Here is a 17,625-nt window from a genome sequence, read left to right on the forward strand (position 1 = left end):
ACTGCCTGGAAACCATTCAGAGGTATACAAGCATATAAATACCCTCCATCCAACACCTGTCATACTCTGAATGTCTTGCTTCCATGGGTTTGGATTCATTAAAGTGCAGATGTCTAATAACTGACTTGGTAAACACCCACAAAATTATTACCTATACCACAAAATTATTACCACCAACCTTGAGCAAAGTTTTTACTCTTCATGTGTCTAACATATGTGGACATGCCTACACACTCAGAAAACCGTTCTCATGATTTTCAGAAATATTTTTTTATACTCAAAATTGCTGAAGCATAGATCTGCTTGCATCAGTTATTATCTAAAGAGGAACTGCATCCTTTAGAACCATCCTGCTTACCAAAAGTTGCCAAAAACTATACCTGATGTCCCTCCTCCATACACATGTATTTTTGAGTGGTAGTGCACTCGAGTACTGTACACAGTGATTTCATTATTATTATTATTTATAGTCATAAGAGTTCTCACACAGGTCATCATCATTGACAATAACCTGCGGTGTTTTCTGGAGTCAGAGAGATAAGTCGTCCCAAATTTCCAGAGCTCTCCATATCTTTCATTAACCATTATAAATGACCTAGCATTATTGCAACAGCTCCTTACTGGTTTCACACTATTAACGGCCATTGGTATTACTATTATTATTATAATAAATACATTTATTAGATTTTGGAAGATTTCTGAATACTGATTTTCATAACAGTTACCAATTGATAGTATTGTATATTTAGTTTAGTGTTCATTTGAATCTCCACATGAAAACAGTGTTAGAATTTTGCATTTCATCTTTCTGCTATCTTGAGATGAATTAATGATTACAATTGATGTAGAATATGCACATGGGTGAGATGGATGGATTTAAAATATTACATTATGAATTTAATTCAAACAATCACTGTCCAGATAACTTCATATGTTCCTGTGACCATTTATCATTCCTTCTGTTTTCCCGATGATCATATGGTCACGTGTAGGCTTACTTTGGACCCTATCAGATCACTATTTTAAAATCGCTTTTCCTTAACATATCACATGATCTACTTAGCCAATCATGGCTTAGCATATCTTTCTTCAATAATAATAGCAATATCCACATTTATAAAAAGCATATTGTTTTACTTATAAAATGTTTACTATTTTCCAATTTACTTACTTATAAATATTAGAAAATTACCTGAATGCCGAATCATTGTGATTGTATTAAATTAGTTGTACATTTACTATGGTATGAGGGCATTAGTTCATTATTATTTGATCAATATTAAAAATGGTTTTATTATCGCTGATATTTAAGTGAAAATAGTAAAACCAAATTACTCTTTGCTTTTTTTTTTTTTTTTAAACATTTTGAAATAAATACAAAATTGAAGAGTAGATGTAGCATATCAACCCTTTCTACCTTTTCATTTCCTTCCATGGAGGAAGAACTATGAAACAAAAAGATCTATAAATTTAACAATGGTTTCAATTTTAGCCATAGCTAGGGGGTAGGGGATGGAATTGTGGGTTTATACCTTTTCCAAACAAATAAGCACAATAGATCAGATAGGATTTAAACTCAGCATAACTACTGGTTCCATAGTTTCTGAATGGTATCTAATATGATAAAAATCACCCCTTCACTTTGTCTATACACACCAAAATAAGAGAAAAAAAGTTCCAAAACTTACATTTCTAGGTGTTTTGAAGGTGGCCCATCCTGAAATTTAAAAAATAAAATAAAATATAAAAATGTATAAAAGTATTGTGGGAAAATCAATCAAAAAAAATTTTTTTTTTTTAAGTATTTTATATCAATCATGCAGGCTACTTCAAGCAATAATCCCAAATCATAACTTGTTTCAGTTACTCCTGCCATGACCGAGAGCAACTTTGATGCATATATCTATCCAAACTTGTTGCTGAACATCAAAGGTTGTCAAAGATCCTTTTTTTTTTTTTTATAAAAAATATACAAATAACATCAACAAACATCCAGATTGAAAACCGTTAGATTTGAATCACATGCAACTTCCGTGTTACAATTAATTTCAGCAAGCCATGATTTTTTCATGGCAGAAGTTTTCATTGACAGAAAGCATTAAAAAAGAAATTATTAAGCATAAAGCATAAAGATTATGAGCTTGTTAGTCTATATTTACATATCTTGGACTTTTTATCAAGACTAAGTAAGACTCATTCTTCTTCATATATATGACATCACTTCTGCCTACTTCCATTTTTATGATCTTTGCTTCCCAGACCTCTTATCTACAATATTTCCTGCCGCATAACCCAACTACCAATATCTGCAGTAGTTAACTCTCCCACTTCAGTATCGAAAAATATATAATTAAAATAAATCTGCAGAATTCCCTAAATCTCCAAAGGCTATACATAAATTTCGAGGTTTGATTTGATAAATAATCATGACGACAAAGTTTATGTTGAAAGAATAGATAAGAATTCTTGGATCAGCAGATGTAGGAACGTTGCAGTAACAGGTTTAATTCATAGTTATGGTAAACATGGGAGTCAGTGATAAAAACGGACCTAAGGGAAAGAAGGCTAAATAAAAACCTGGCCAGAGATGGTTTACTTTGGTTAAGAGTCTAATGCTAAATTTGAACACTTTTCACTTCCTGTCGCATCATAGCATAGCGGTAAGATATCAGGTTTACTTTCACTTCTTTTCTGCCTTTGCATTACGGGTTTGTGCCTGCCAACTATCACCTTTGAGTTTCGCCAAAAGTTCAACAATGCTAAAGAGCCATAAATGGTGAAATGTAAATCTGTATATAATTATTTTACGTAAGTAAAGTTATATAAATATCACAAAAATCCCTGCGGATCAATCTATAATAATTTTACTTATAAACTTCCTAATTGCATTCATATGAATACTTCATAGATACTGAACATTATATATCGCGAAAAAATTAATGTGTATGCATTCATAAGTGATAAAATATCCACTAATTCTGACAAGGTTCTGTAGCCTAATTAGTAAGGGCACTGGATTACAGTCACTGTGATTGTGGTTTTGAGTTCCGCCAAAAAGTACAGCAGTGCTCTTGAACTCGTTCATTCTTTCAATGTGACTATACCACTGAAGTCTTGTGTTCTGCACACACATCCATATACTGTCCAGATTTAATCTTTCTTTGAGCTCATTAGATCTAAGCCTGTCTTAAAGACTCACATTATACATCCATTGTATCGTTCTCATATCATTTATCTTTATAGAATGTAAGTTCTCAGCCTTCATTGGTCAGATTTTATTACCATACATCAAACTGTATACATATGCTTGACAGACTTTGTTAACGGAGGTTAGTTTTTGAGATTTTTTCTTTTTTTTCTTTTTTTCAATCCAGCACATAAAATGGAGACATTCAAAATTTTGCAAATTTAAATTGAAAGTTTAATTACTAAGCAATTGTTTTCATGTAACACAGTGTTTAATCACTTCAGATTTCTAAATTAAATATTTGAAAGACATTTTCTGAAACCTTGATTATTTTTTAGTAATTTTAATTAAGAGCAAAAATAGAAACTATTGGCTGCTTGTTTTACAGCATATTATGCTGATTTAATGCAGAATCAAGTGATTGTGCTAAAAGTTTTAAATAGATTGTCCTCTTTTGAATAAAAAAAAAATGGCTATTGTCATCTGGGCAATTACTATCCACTATCAAGACTCCAATTTTTTTGGAAATGTCTACCACAACTAACCATGATATAAATTTAAAATCTACAGCAATAAAATGTCCTAATTAAAGAATTATTAAATATTTCCATACTGGATTCATTGAATATGTAATGTATCTGTTGAAACCAAATTTATAAACCATTTACTATATTTCTGTTTTGGCAAGTTTTTTTTTTTAATCTAATTTTATTTCTAACTACAAGAAAAGAAACCATACGAGTCTATATAGCATGTACAGAACTTCAACTGGAGGAAATTGGCTTAAGGAAAAAACAAAAAACAAAACAAAAAGGTAACAGACCAAAGGTGATTCTGTTAGAAGAAAAAAAAAAAAAAAAAAAGACAAGTTGTTTATGTGAGTAAGCAAATGAAAACAAAAATAATTGACAAAAAGAGAAAGATTAGAAGTGACATTGTGAGCAAATCCAATCTAAATTGGTTTGAGGTTCCGTTGACCAGTTTTGTACCTCCACCTCTCTATTTTCTTATTGTATGAAAATTTTGTTTTTATTTTTATCATAACTAGCATGGGTACCCGCCGTTGTCTGAATTGACATGAAGTTCCGTTTGGAACACACCTGCTATACTAATCATTTTCATTACCCCTACAACAATTCCAAAAATAAAAGAACGGATAAAAACGTGAATGTAATCACCCAAAAAAAGAAGATATTTTGGCAGAAGGGATAGAAAGAGAAGAAACTATTCTCCGGATACTGAGCACTGGAAAGACCCCCCCCCCCTCAAAAAATATAAATAATTAAAATAAATCATTGTAACTTTCGTTTCAATAAAAATAGCAGCGAATGCCCATGTGATCGAAAAAAAAAAAAAAAAAAAAAAAAAAAAAGACCTACCAAAAATTAATCGAAAAAACAAATGAAATTTTTCATCATTTTATGTTTCTGTGACCCCCTCCCCATGTAATTTGTCATATTTCGGGGTTCGTTTTGTTTATGAAATAGTTAGGTGAAAGTACAGAGTGGTCTCATAAAAATTAATTAAATTTATCATTATTTTATGTTTCAAATGTAATCCCCCCTACAAAAAAAAAAAAAAAAAAAAAAAAAAAAAAAATTGTATTTGTCCCCCCTACCCAATCGCCAAACTTGAAAAAATGCTACAGGTTACATATCTCATTGAACGTTTGGTGGCCAAAAAGTGGGTGTTCATTTTACGTTAAATATATATGGGAAAGTGATCCCCACTCTAAAATGTTAATTTTCTTTTTTTTTTTCAAAATTTCTTTCATATTATTTATAAAGGCTGCTTTTTTTGTGCACATTTTGAAATGTGTATACTATTTTTTTAAGATCCTGTGTGTGTGTGTACGAAGGATTTACTAACTACTTCAAGAAAAACCTGATCCGAAGTCAAATATCATCCATCAACGAGGCTATCTAAACCCTCAACTAAGAACTTCAAACAATTAAACTACAAGTCAAGGAAAAAAACAACTGCAACTTAGTTCGAAACCATCCTCAACACAATCTCCGAATGTTCCAATCACAACCAAATCTAACACAAAATAAAACAAACTGAACCGACTATACAAAGAACACATCTACTTTCCCAACACTAAAGAAAAATACTTAAACCTATTCAGCACTCCCATTAGTGAACAACAAAAACAATTCCTTAACCTTAGCCTCAACTGCCACATCTCTAAAAATTATGACCAAAATGTTAAATTATATGAAATTGAAATACTCTACCAATAAATCAAAGACCTAAACAAAAAATCTCCACACACCCCAACCTCAAAGATCTTAAAAGCGGAAGGATATAAAAATCGATACAAACACAGCTAAATTAACCCCCTCCTAACCCCAAAGCTAAAAGAAGCAGCCAAAGAACTCTACAACAATACTGACATCACTATACGAATGGCAGACAAATCCAATATGTACACAATGTTAAATAAAACCAACTACAACCTGAAAATAAACAACATTCTCTATGATAAAACAAAATTTAAACCACTCACAAAAAATCCTACAGAACAACTAAAACAAATTAACTATATTATAACAGCAAACAATGCCGAAATCGGAATAATAAAACTTAATAAAACTTAAATAGGATACTATAAACCCAGCTACATATCGGAAAATTAAAACTCACAAACAGGATACCCTCTAAGACCCATAATCTCTCAAATCCCCACCCCAGTATATAATATCGCTAAAACAATCAATAACATTATCCAACCTTACATACCTAGTAAATACTACATAAAATCTACCACCGACTTCATCAACCTTTTAAAATTAAATTCCTCCCACAAATGCATAACCGCATCCCTTGATGTTGAAAACCTCTTTACTAACGTCCCTATAAATGACACAATTAAAATAATCATTAATCAAGTATACAACCACAATACTATACCGCCTCCAGCTATTAAACCTCAAACCCTTGAAAAGTTACTATTAAAATGTGCCATACAAGTTCCCTTCATTGACCCTAATGGGAAAACATACATCCAAATAGATGGAGTCTTAATTGGATCACCTCTACGCCCAACATTCGCAGAATACTATATGACCCACCTTGAAAATAAAATCTTCTCCGATCAAAAAAATAGACCCACAATTCATTGCAGCCAAATCAGTACAAGACATTAAAAAACTCAAACTAAATCTAGAAACACACTCCATCCTTAAATTCACCCATGAACCAAACATAACAAAATATCACATCTCGATGTATTAGTAGATTCAAGCAACCCCACTAAATACACAGCTTCAACATACAAAAAAAACTATCAACAGTAATGCAATACTCCTAAATTACCATAGTGAATGCCCAGAAAAATATAAAAGTGCCCTTATAAAAAATTTGATTCACTGCTCATAAAATATAGCACCAACCGGACAAATATTTTACAAAGAACTAACATAAAACAAACCCTAATAAATAATAATTTTCCCAATAAAATCGTTGATAAGTACAAAACTATTTAAACTCACTCCACAATAAAAACAAACCCTAACAAAAACGAAAAAAAAAATCATACCATCAAAGTATATTATAAAAAACAATTACACACTAACTACGAAACAGATGAAAAAAATAACAAACCTAATTAAAAGATACACCAGACCCACCGACCAAAACAAAAAGATCAAACTAATATATTATACTAAAGCTAAAACCTCCAATTTAATAATTAAAAACAATAACAATACTAACATCACACTAAACCAAACTAATGTAGTATATAAATTTATTTGCCCCTTCGAAGAAGGTCTCTAAACCCACTCTAAAAACTCATAACGCATACATAGACCACATAACACTTTCCCGACGACTAACCTATCATTTAGCCGAGAATAGTGCCATAAAATACCTAAAATTACATGATAAAAATCTACAGTCGTCCGACATTAGAAATATCTAAACTAACAATACTAAATTCGATACCTTAACAAATGCACATGACGACTAAAACTACTAGAAGCCATACTTATCAAAAAACTACCGCCTTTTTTAACCGGATCTCATTTAACACCGGGACAAATATATTAACAGTATTTAATAACTAACAAGAAACTAAATAAATAAACTATAAAATAGGAAAATCGAAATTAAAAAATAAAATTAAAAATAATTTGCCCTCAACCCTCCTGCACCCACCTTTATAACCAAATAAAATATACTTTCTATTTCCTGTATTTTAATTAAACTAGTAATTTCACTGTTACATTAAAATACACTCAGCTCTTTAGACTATTGTTCTAATCTCCTTTAAATTATATATATATATATATATATATATATATATATATATAGGAAGCCTCAAAGGGAAAGAAAATGAAAATGATAACAATCGCTCATGATGATAATCGAATGCACCAATAGAAAGCGCTTGAGAAAAATATGGCTGAACAACTTTTGGATGCCATTTTATATAACATGCCAGCTGAAATTAAAAACACCGCTCGGTGAATGGAAAAGATATCCAGAAAAATCGGAATAAAGAATAATTCTGTCATGTTCAATCAGATGTGCTTGAATAATGACTTGCTGTCTAAATATATATATATGCATAGATCATTATCATATATATATATATATATATATATATATATATGCATAGATCTTCATATAATGATTAGATCACTCTGACTGACGTAAAAAACATTTAAAAATAAAATGTTTAATTTGAACATTATTTCATGCGGTTAATGGTAGCCGAATGGATACAGTCTTTACTAATCAAGCCAGTAATGGCTTGTGTCGCCGGGTTTGAATTTATCGACTGATGTTAACCGTGACACCCTGCATTGAAGATTCCCGAAAGGATGAAAAACTAGTGTCTGTAGGTATTTAATTATTATAGTAAATAATTATATATATTTCCATTTCAAAATGTACACACACACACACACACACACACACACTAAATTGCCTATTTATAACTAGTCATTATGTTTTTTTTAACAGTTTGAGATATGCAGAAAGGAATAAAGATTTTTATTCTGCTCTCTTCTGCAATGCTGAAAATATCAAAGGCTGAGGTTGTGGTTGTGATGGAACTATATATAAAAAAAAACAAAAACAAAAAAACAAAAACAAAAACAAAAAAAAAAAAAAAACAAGGCTCCAATCCTACCAGTCCTCACAACTGATTTGTTGAAAAAGGGAGGAGAGATTGTTAATGGATCACTTGCCAATTTTCGTTAAAAACGAATCTTACCAGAGTAATAGACTAATAGCTATCATTGTCCCACTTTACAAAAGACAAGGAGAATGAACTGACAACTACAAGATGATGTATATTTGCAAAATGAGTCTTCACGCAGCTGTCAACAATATTACAAAATTCAAGGATCCCATTTTATATGAAAGTGGCAGCATGCAACACACAATATTGACGTTGATGACTTAAAGCCACATAGTAGATCACTCAAGACGGAGGGGAGATTCAGTTGATGATTATCTGATCCTGGCGGGCGGTGCAAACAAAAATGGCAACATACAGGAAAAGTTGGAAGTCATTCACGAGACAAGACGAAAAATGAAAAAATAAAAACAAAAAAAAATACAGTTTGGAATTCAGGAAAATTATGATAACCCAAATAAATATCACAATCAAACCAGAACCCCCCCCCCAAAAAAAAAGAAACCCAATTCGCCTCCTCTCTTGAAGTTCGCATTCACAAATATCCAAGTAATCTAAATGATGTAGAGCCTTACCTTTTAGTAAACTCCCTGGATATCTTAGAGGGGATTGACGAGTGTAAGTTTGTTTCATTTAATGCTAACTACTTTAACATGACAAAATACCCCCCTCTCTGCCATAAGAACTTTGATAGATATATGCATGGACTTTGAGTCTATATTCGTAGAGGAGGAGCCATTGCTCAAAACAACAAGGTATTACAAAAGGGCCGACTGGGAAGCCATCAGAGAACACACCAGAGATGCCCTATGGACCAACATCTTATCTCTTTCTGATAAACAGTGTGCCAATGAGATAACTGAATGGTGCAAAAGTGGGCATTGAAGCACATGTTCCCACACGGAAGTATTAGATATAGCAAGCCCTACTCAACTCCATGGTTCACTTCAGGTTGTGCAGCTGCCATTGCACAAAGACAGCATGCATTCTGTCAGTTTGTACGTCATAAATCAAATACAAATAGGCAAAAATTCATAGATGCTGGAAATCATTGTAAGAGAGAAATCTATAATAGTGTAGTGAATAAAGGGCAATCAGTAATTCCCCCACTATCTAACAACTAGCAGGTCGCATGCACGGCAACAGAGAAGGCGAACTGCTTGCCCAGCGATTCGCCTCCAACTCCATGTTAAAGCCTCTCAAATTTCGCTATGTGGACTGAAGCCACACTATATGTGAAAAATCACCTATTCTCATGTCCGCAATATCATAAGTTTAGACACTTCCAAGGCATGTGGGCTTGATCTCATCCCTGCTATACTAATTAAGAAATGCTCAGCTGAGCTAGCTCTCGTATTTTCCAAGCTCTACAATAAATGCCTTGAATTGATGGACATACATCCAAGCAGCATAATATTAATGTGGGAGTGGCTCAGGGGTCGATCCTTGGACCACTATTATTCCTGATATTCATAAACGACTTCCCTGATAATATTGTGTCCAAGATGAGTATATTTACTGATAATACAATGCTCTATAACATGCATGAGGGAAGATTGGATGTACATAAATCTAAGACAATGACAGAATCGTTAGGAAATGGATGGTAATATTTAATGCTAGTAAGACTAAGTTGCTCTCCTTTAACAATTACAAGACAGCTCTCCAATCACTGATATCCATGACAAATAACACCCTACCTAGATTTCTTCCGACAAACTCCTCAGCCAAACAAACTGAAACAAATACATTGAGGACATTGCGACGGTTGCTGTAAAAAAAAAAAAAAAAAAAAAAAAAAAAAAAAAAAAAAAAAAAAAAAAAAGGTGGGTTCCTTTTATCGAGCTAGAAGACTACTCAAACCAGAGAGTATCCTGCACCTCTACAAGGCCACCATTTGCTCATGCATGGAATATTGTTGCCACATCTGAGCTCATGCATCTACCATTAGAATCGTCCTCTTGGATAGGGTCCAAAAAAGAGCTTTCAATGTAATAGGTCGCACTTTGTCAACTAAGCTCCACTCCATCCTATCACCACAATGTTGTATCTCTGTGCCTGTTTTACAAATATTTTAATGGAACATGTTCTGATGAACTCATTACATCTGTGCCCGCTTGACATACATATTCCCAACAAACCCACTTAGCAACAAAATTGTACCCTTTCACTATTAGTAAGCTTGCTACTCTAATAGTTTCTTCCCTCAAACAGCTAGACTTTAGAATTCCATTCCCACTACCTGCTTCCCTGACTGTACTGATATGCAAAGTTTAAATGTAATGTAAACCAACATCTTGTTAATCTTTGCTAAGCATGGTCCCAAATAGTAGCCCCTAACATCCAAGATACAGCACCTTCCCGACACTAGCGCACAAGTTTATGTGTTTGGTGACTTCAATGTCCACCACAGTAACTGGCTTGGATTCTCTAATTACACAGACGTAACTGGCTTGGATTCTCTAATTACACAGACGCAGCTGGTATCATAACACATAGCCTCTCTATATCTCATTCCCTATCACAGGCGGTTACATTTCCAACCCGTTTCCCTGACCAGCAAGAGCAACACGCATCACTTTTAGATCTGTTTCTGACCACAGTTCCTGATGATTGTGTTACAAATACCCACAGCCCACTTGGGAATGCTGATCATGTAGTGATAATAGTTAAAATCACCCTAAACTCTAGAGCCAAAATGGAAGAGCCATTGCTCAAAACAATGAGATATTATAAAAAGGCCGACTGGGAAGCCATCAGGGATCTCATTAGAGACGCCCCATGGCAAAATATCTTTTCACTTCCTGCTGAACAATGCGCAAATGAGATCACTGAATGGTTCAAAACAGCAATTGAAGCACATGTCCCCACACGGAAATTTTATAGTAAGCTCACTCTCCCCAATGGTTTACTTCCACATGTGCAGCTGCCATCGTCCAAAGGCAGCACGCGTACCACAGATTTAACAGATATAAATATATAGAAGCCAGAAGTAACTGTAAGAAAGAAATAGCGACAGCTAAGAGAGAATTTACTGAAACCAACCAAAAACGCATCGAAGCTCAGAAATTAGGAAATCGTGACTTCTGGAAAATCTACAACAGTGTAGTAAATAATGGGCAATCAACAATTCCCCCACTATCCAACAATCATGAAGTTGTTTGTTCAGCAACCGAGAAGGCTAACATGCTTGCAAGTCAGCTTGCCTCCAACTCCACACTAGACCTTGCTAACCACCCTCTCCCAGACTTTCCTTTGCAGACAGACACCACACTTGACGATCTGAAAATCACCCCTTCTCAGGTGGATGCCATTATAAAAAAATCTTGACACTGCAAAAGCATGTGGACCTGATCTCATCCCGGCTGTGCTATTAAAAAAGTGCTCCGCCGAAGTAGCTCCATTCCTCTCCAAACTTTACAACAAATACCTTAATGAATCATGCTTTTCTGCCTGCTGGAAAACTGCTTCTGTGGTACCAGTTTTCAAGAATTCTAGCGAAAGAACTGACCCAGCAAATTACCACCCCATTAGACTCCTCCCACTTTCCGCCAAAATAGTCCATCACCTTACAGATGCTAAACTTCTGACTGACCAACCATATGGATTTAGGCAAGCCCGTTTCACAGCAGACATTCTAACTGTAATCTCTGGCATGAGCGTATATACCATTCACTTAAAGCAGGAGAGGGTAGAGCGGTAGCTCTAGATATACCTAAGGCTTTTGACAGGGTATGGCATGAAGGTCTTCTCAGGAAAATCAGATTATATGGTATCACTGGAAGAATACGTAACATAATTAAATCCTTCTTAGATAAGAGAAAAACCCAGGTTGTCCTCGATGGCCATACATCTAAACAATATGATATAAATGCGGGAATGCCTCAGATGCACCAGCCCAAATGTGACAATACTCCATACATGGGCAAATGGTGGCCTTATAGAGGTACAGGATACTTTCAGATGTCAGTAGTTTTCTAGCACGGTAGAGAGAGCCTACCTTTTTCACAGCGGCCCTGGCAATGTTTTCAATATAATTGTTCCAGCTCATGTTTCCTGTGAACGTTAGGCCAAGCAGTTTGAAAGATGTACTCTCAGACAGGGAGTCACTGGCCATTGCTTTTGGTGGCAGAGAAGGTTTCTTGTAATTATTGAAGGAAACCAGTTTAGTCTTGGCAGCATTGAATGTGACCATCCATTTATATCCCCATTCCACTACAGATTGGAGGTCGTCCTCTAGTGTTTTTGCCATTTCTTTAGATATGTGTTCATTTGTTTTCCTGTCATGCCTGTTATAGAGTGTAGTGTCATCAGCATATATACCCATCTCAGAGGCAGTTTTGTCGGGGAGGTCATTAATAAATATCAGGAACAATAGAGGTCCAAGAATAGACCCCTGAGGCACTCCTGCATTTATATCACACTGTTTAGATGTTCGACCGTCGAGGACAACCTGGATTTTTCTCTTGTCTAAGAAGGATTCAATTATGCTAAGTATTCTACCAGTGATACCGTATGATTTAATTTTCCTGAGAAGACCTTCATGCCATACCCTGTCAAAAGCCTTAGATATATCTAGAACTACCGCTCTGCCCTCCTCCGCTTTGTCCAGTGAATGAGTGTGTGCGTGTGTGTCATTCATATATACATATTTCACTGTATCACGGCTCTTTGGTATATACTAGCTATAGTGAGTGTTTTCACATCAATATCGGAAAAACTGATCAAAAGTTGAACAACTTACCCCTCACCCTAAAAAATATTTTTATATTTATGTTATTGATCGTCGAGAATTATTAACTCTTTTACAAAGAGCTATGCTATAAAATATACATAGCATGTATCACAGATTTAAAAAAAGCAAAAAACAGTAAAGTACTCGATCAGAGATTCGACAAGAGCTAACATAACATGTTTTATTTAAAAACTATACATTACTGCACTGTTTGATGTACCATAGTTTTGCTTCTGGGATATTAACTAAAAACATAATCAACACTAAAACTTGAAATGCCAAAGTTTATTTAGCTCAACAATTTTATAAATTCTAATCTTCTGTAAATTTAGGGAAGCATATCAAAATGTTTGCTTTTTATAAAAACGCTACCCTACATATAAACAATATTATGAACGTCCATAGATATGAACATATCTCCTGTAGTAATAAAAAGTAACTTAAAGTTTGTTGGCAATTTTCTACAAGTGCAAATTTTGGAACATTGCATGCCCTCCTGTTTAATACGTTCTTTGGCTATTACCAAAACTGAGCATCACAGAACATTACACGCAGTGTAAGAAATCAGTTTGATAACACATTTGCTAGTGGTCACTAGCGGGTCGTTTTTACTTTAGAAGTTTGTGAGATTTTTTTATTTTATGTTTGTGTTTTTTTTTTTGTTTTTTTTTTTAATTATCCATCCATAATGGTTGATAAGCCTACAGCAAATGATAATGACAGTGCTAAAAAGCAGTGAGCAATATCTCATTCAAAATAAAGGTTAGTTTTAATAAAAATTTCAAAGGAAAAAAAAAATTATTAAAAGATTTTAAGTTGTTTGGATATAGTTTATATGAGCTGACAAACTGAGCTGTACGAGATGCAGCATAAGGAAGACAAAGAAAAAAATTAAGAATGTTCCTTCTAAGTTTGAGACAAGAACAATAACCGGAGCATTTTCTTTTATAGAGAGCTCTCATATGTTAGATGATCAGGATCGCAACGCATCAAGAAATTCACAAAAGTTTCAGTGAGATTGACTCCGCTCATACTGTACTACTGTCCTATTTCTAAGAATAAGCAGGAAACTATGCAAATTTTCTTAGACACATAACCAGTGACATTTACATCAAAAGCCTCATTCCATCTCGAGACACTTAATATTGGTAAAGAAACCCTAAGTGATGACGCTGGTACAAAAAATAAAAAAAATAAATAAATAAAAAATGAAGCTTTTGATGTAGAAATAAGTCAATGACTTTTTTGCCAAATAATGCCCGTCTCACACACACTGTCCATTCCTATCAAATTCATTAGTTTATTGAGCCAATTTTTATCAATAATTTTTATTACTGTACCATTTTTATCATTTATTTCACTTTTGTGTTGTCTTCTCATTCATTAACTCGATTAATGTGCCAATTTCTAAGGTAAGAAATTTTCATTACAATTTTTATTATATACTACTAGACCACCCAAGACTCATTAGGTCAGTATTTGTTCTATTATTAAATCTTGATTAAAATCAATATATATTTTTCCTTTCTTGATAATATATTTTTTTATCCACTCGTCTACCCTTCCCCTCTACACACGCTGTTCTTTCAATTACCTTTGGTCACATATTCTTTCTAACTGTAAATAAAATACTTCTCCATTTTGTTTCTTTTATAATGAACTTTACAATGTTTCAATAAAATACCAAGTTTAAGCGTGAAATCTTATTTTCACATTTTTCTATGGTAATAAAAATTAAAAAAAAACAACAAAAAACATATTCTTAAGATGCATTCATTCAATCTGAGTGTTTAGTGATTAAAACTTTTCTTTATTTATATAAATATTATTGGCTACATATGTGCATGTGTTTCAGTTGGATTTTGATAGAAACCACAGCTGAACATATGCACATTTGTAAAAATAAACTTTGACAAAAATACTTATTCTACTTATTATTAAGCACTATTTTATAAACTCCTGTGTTCAATCGAATTAACATCTAGGAAATCACAGCGATACAATAATACATCTGTAAACTAGCTCCTTTCTCCTCTTCAGACAAGAAGCATTGGACTTCGAAATGCCGTGGTATCAAGAGTTCTTATAATATTTTAATCATTTACATGTTTTCCATACTGAATTGACGAATAAATTTAACTATACTTATATTTTTTGCCTTGAATTATTATTATTTTATATATTTATAAGATTTATTGAAATGAACAATCTATGAAATAAAAAATTTAAAATTTCAGATGTGAGGCCAAAATTAACAAAATAAAAAAGAGAAAAAAAATGGTATTTGGAATAATTTTTTTCTCCTTTTGAAATGATTTTGGTAGTAATTCTTAATCAAAAACAATGAAATCATAACATGATGAAATTCCTTTGAGATCGACATTCCTTTTTCGCTAGTCCTTATAAGGAAATGTTCTTTTCAACACATGAAGAGAAACCTAATCAAATTTAAAGTCTTGGGTGTAATAAGCACTCATACAAACCCTTACCCCCCCACCCACCCCGATGCTGTAGGAACTGAGAATGAAGAATGTTTCTTCAAGCTATTATGATTTAAGTGGGTTACACATTTCATTTTAGCTGACGATAGTAAAACCCAAGAACTTTTAAAAACAGGATTTATTCAAAGGCAATAAATAATGGTAATTATTTCTTTGAGTCTTACTCTTAATTACTTTGGTTTTGTACGGTTTTTTGTTTGTTTTTTGTTTTTTTATACTAATATTATCAAACAATATGTTCAGCATTTATTTCAACAGTGCTCAATACATTAACATAGCTTAATAGTATGAAAATATATTTATGGTAAGCAAACACACATTGGAATTTCTCTTCAATATATATTACAGAAGATGAGGACAACATCGGTAACATCGATTTCAAATCCAAACAAAAGGGATCTACAATTGGTCTCTTATGCCGGACTTTTCAGTCTTTGTTATTCTCTTACTTTGGAAATTGTCTGCCGGAGTTCTTTCCCAATAACTTAACTCTCAAACACACATACACAATATATCTATTATATCAAAGGAACTTTGTGTGTACGAGTTCATTTCCTATAGACTAGAAAAAGGCTGGGCCAATTGTTATGAAATTTCATACAAGGGTACTTTATATGCTTGGAAGTGTTCTTAAATAGGTTTTGTAGTGGAATATTTTCAATAAGTATCGATAGTCAAAATAATCCAATGAAAGGAGCAGGCGATTTTGACCAAAATTAACACCTTATACAGCTTAACATTACGAGGCCAAGAGAAGTTTTATTTCCACACAAGCAGAAAGGTTCGACATAAAATCAGCAGGTTTTTTTATATGACAGAGGTGCGTTCGAAATGTTTCCGTTTATAGCCCAACTGCACCATGATAATTGACTTGCATTTTAAACCTTAATTGAAATCATTATATATATATATAAAAAATAATTTTATTAAAAAAAAAAAAAAAAAAAAAAAAAAAACAGGTTCATTACAGTGCAATGTAGACTACAATTATTGTGGACTAAGTCACTGCAGGGAGGCATATGAAGCTTCCTCCTGGTACATCGCGATGGGTCCCCAACTAGAGTAGGCAATCAAGCGATTTGATTGAAAAATGGGTGATTTTACTCATTTCGACGACAATAAAAATATGGGAGTGTAAAACATTTGTTGATCATCATTCAATCCCAGGCAACGTCGGGTCTCATTGCTAATATATTCGGGAATCCTACGTGCAAAGAGTCATATATATATATATATATATATATATATATATATATATATAAATGAAAGAGAGAGAGAAAGATAACAATCAATTAGAAAAGGGGGAAGAAATTGAGACATCATAAATGATAAATAACCAAAGGATGATTCCATCGATTAAAATATGAAGATAAAAGTTAACACAAATATTTTAACCATGAATTAAACATGCACCATGAAATTAATAACAATCAATTTCAGGAGTTATTTTATATATTAAAAAATATAAAGAAAAAGGGCGGACGTACACGAATGCTACCCCTGTAGCGAAATACGCATCGGCTGAGGGAGAACTTATTTTTACAAGGAAAGAATTTTTGCGTGTGTGACCTAGTTTATTTATTTATTTATTTATTTTGGCTTGAAATTCGCACATGATTTTTGTTATGATTTTATCTTTTTTTTTTTTAGATGGATATTTTTTTTTTTTTTTTGCCGGAGTTTATATAATTATTAATAGGAAAATTGGTGAAAGTCAAGATGGAATCCGCGCTATTTTTAAATATTATTTTCAAGTTTAATTATGTTCACGGGACTAAACCATTGTGGATCCGCTTACTGGTGTTTGCACCAACAACATTGAAGCCTACTGGTCTCATATTAAAAGAAGACTGAAATACGTATCGGGATCAGTAGGAGAAATGAAATGGTCTCATGTCGATGAGGCCATGTATAGAGAGGCTTATAACATGAAAAAATATTAGATAATTTTGAAATATTTTTAGAGCATGTTCATGAAAAATGTGGTATTTAAAAAAAATCCCAATAAGTTTTTTTTGGGGGGGGGGAGGGGAACATGTTTTGAACAACTGAA

General features: G+C 33.2%; 1 protein-coding gene across 8 annotated transcripts in view; it reads right to left on the reverse strand.

The window, feature by feature from the left end:
* Window positions 1-17,625, reverse strand: part of LOC145291348 (ribosomal protein S6 kinase beta-1-like) — a 282,083-nt gene that overhangs the window by 210,612 nt on the left and 53,846 nt on the right. For all 8 annotated transcript variants that reach the window (XM_080137175.1, XM_080137142.1, XM_080137168.1 and 5 more), the window contains exon 2: window positions 1,689-1,717. In XM_080137175.1, the coding sequence (XP_079993301.1) occupies window positions 1,689-1,717 (29 nt within the window). The remainder of the gene's footprint in view (window positions 1-1,688; window positions 1,718-17,625) is intronic.

The sequence above is a fragment of the Euprymna scolopes genome, chromosome 2 (genome assembly GCF_053919585.1).
Source record: "Euprymna scolopes isolate OS-2025 chromosome 2, ASM5391958v1, whole genome shotgun sequence".
NCBI classification, from domain to species: Eukaryota; Metazoa; Mollusca; class Cephalopoda; order Sepiida; family Sepiolidae; genus Euprymna; species Euprymna scolopes.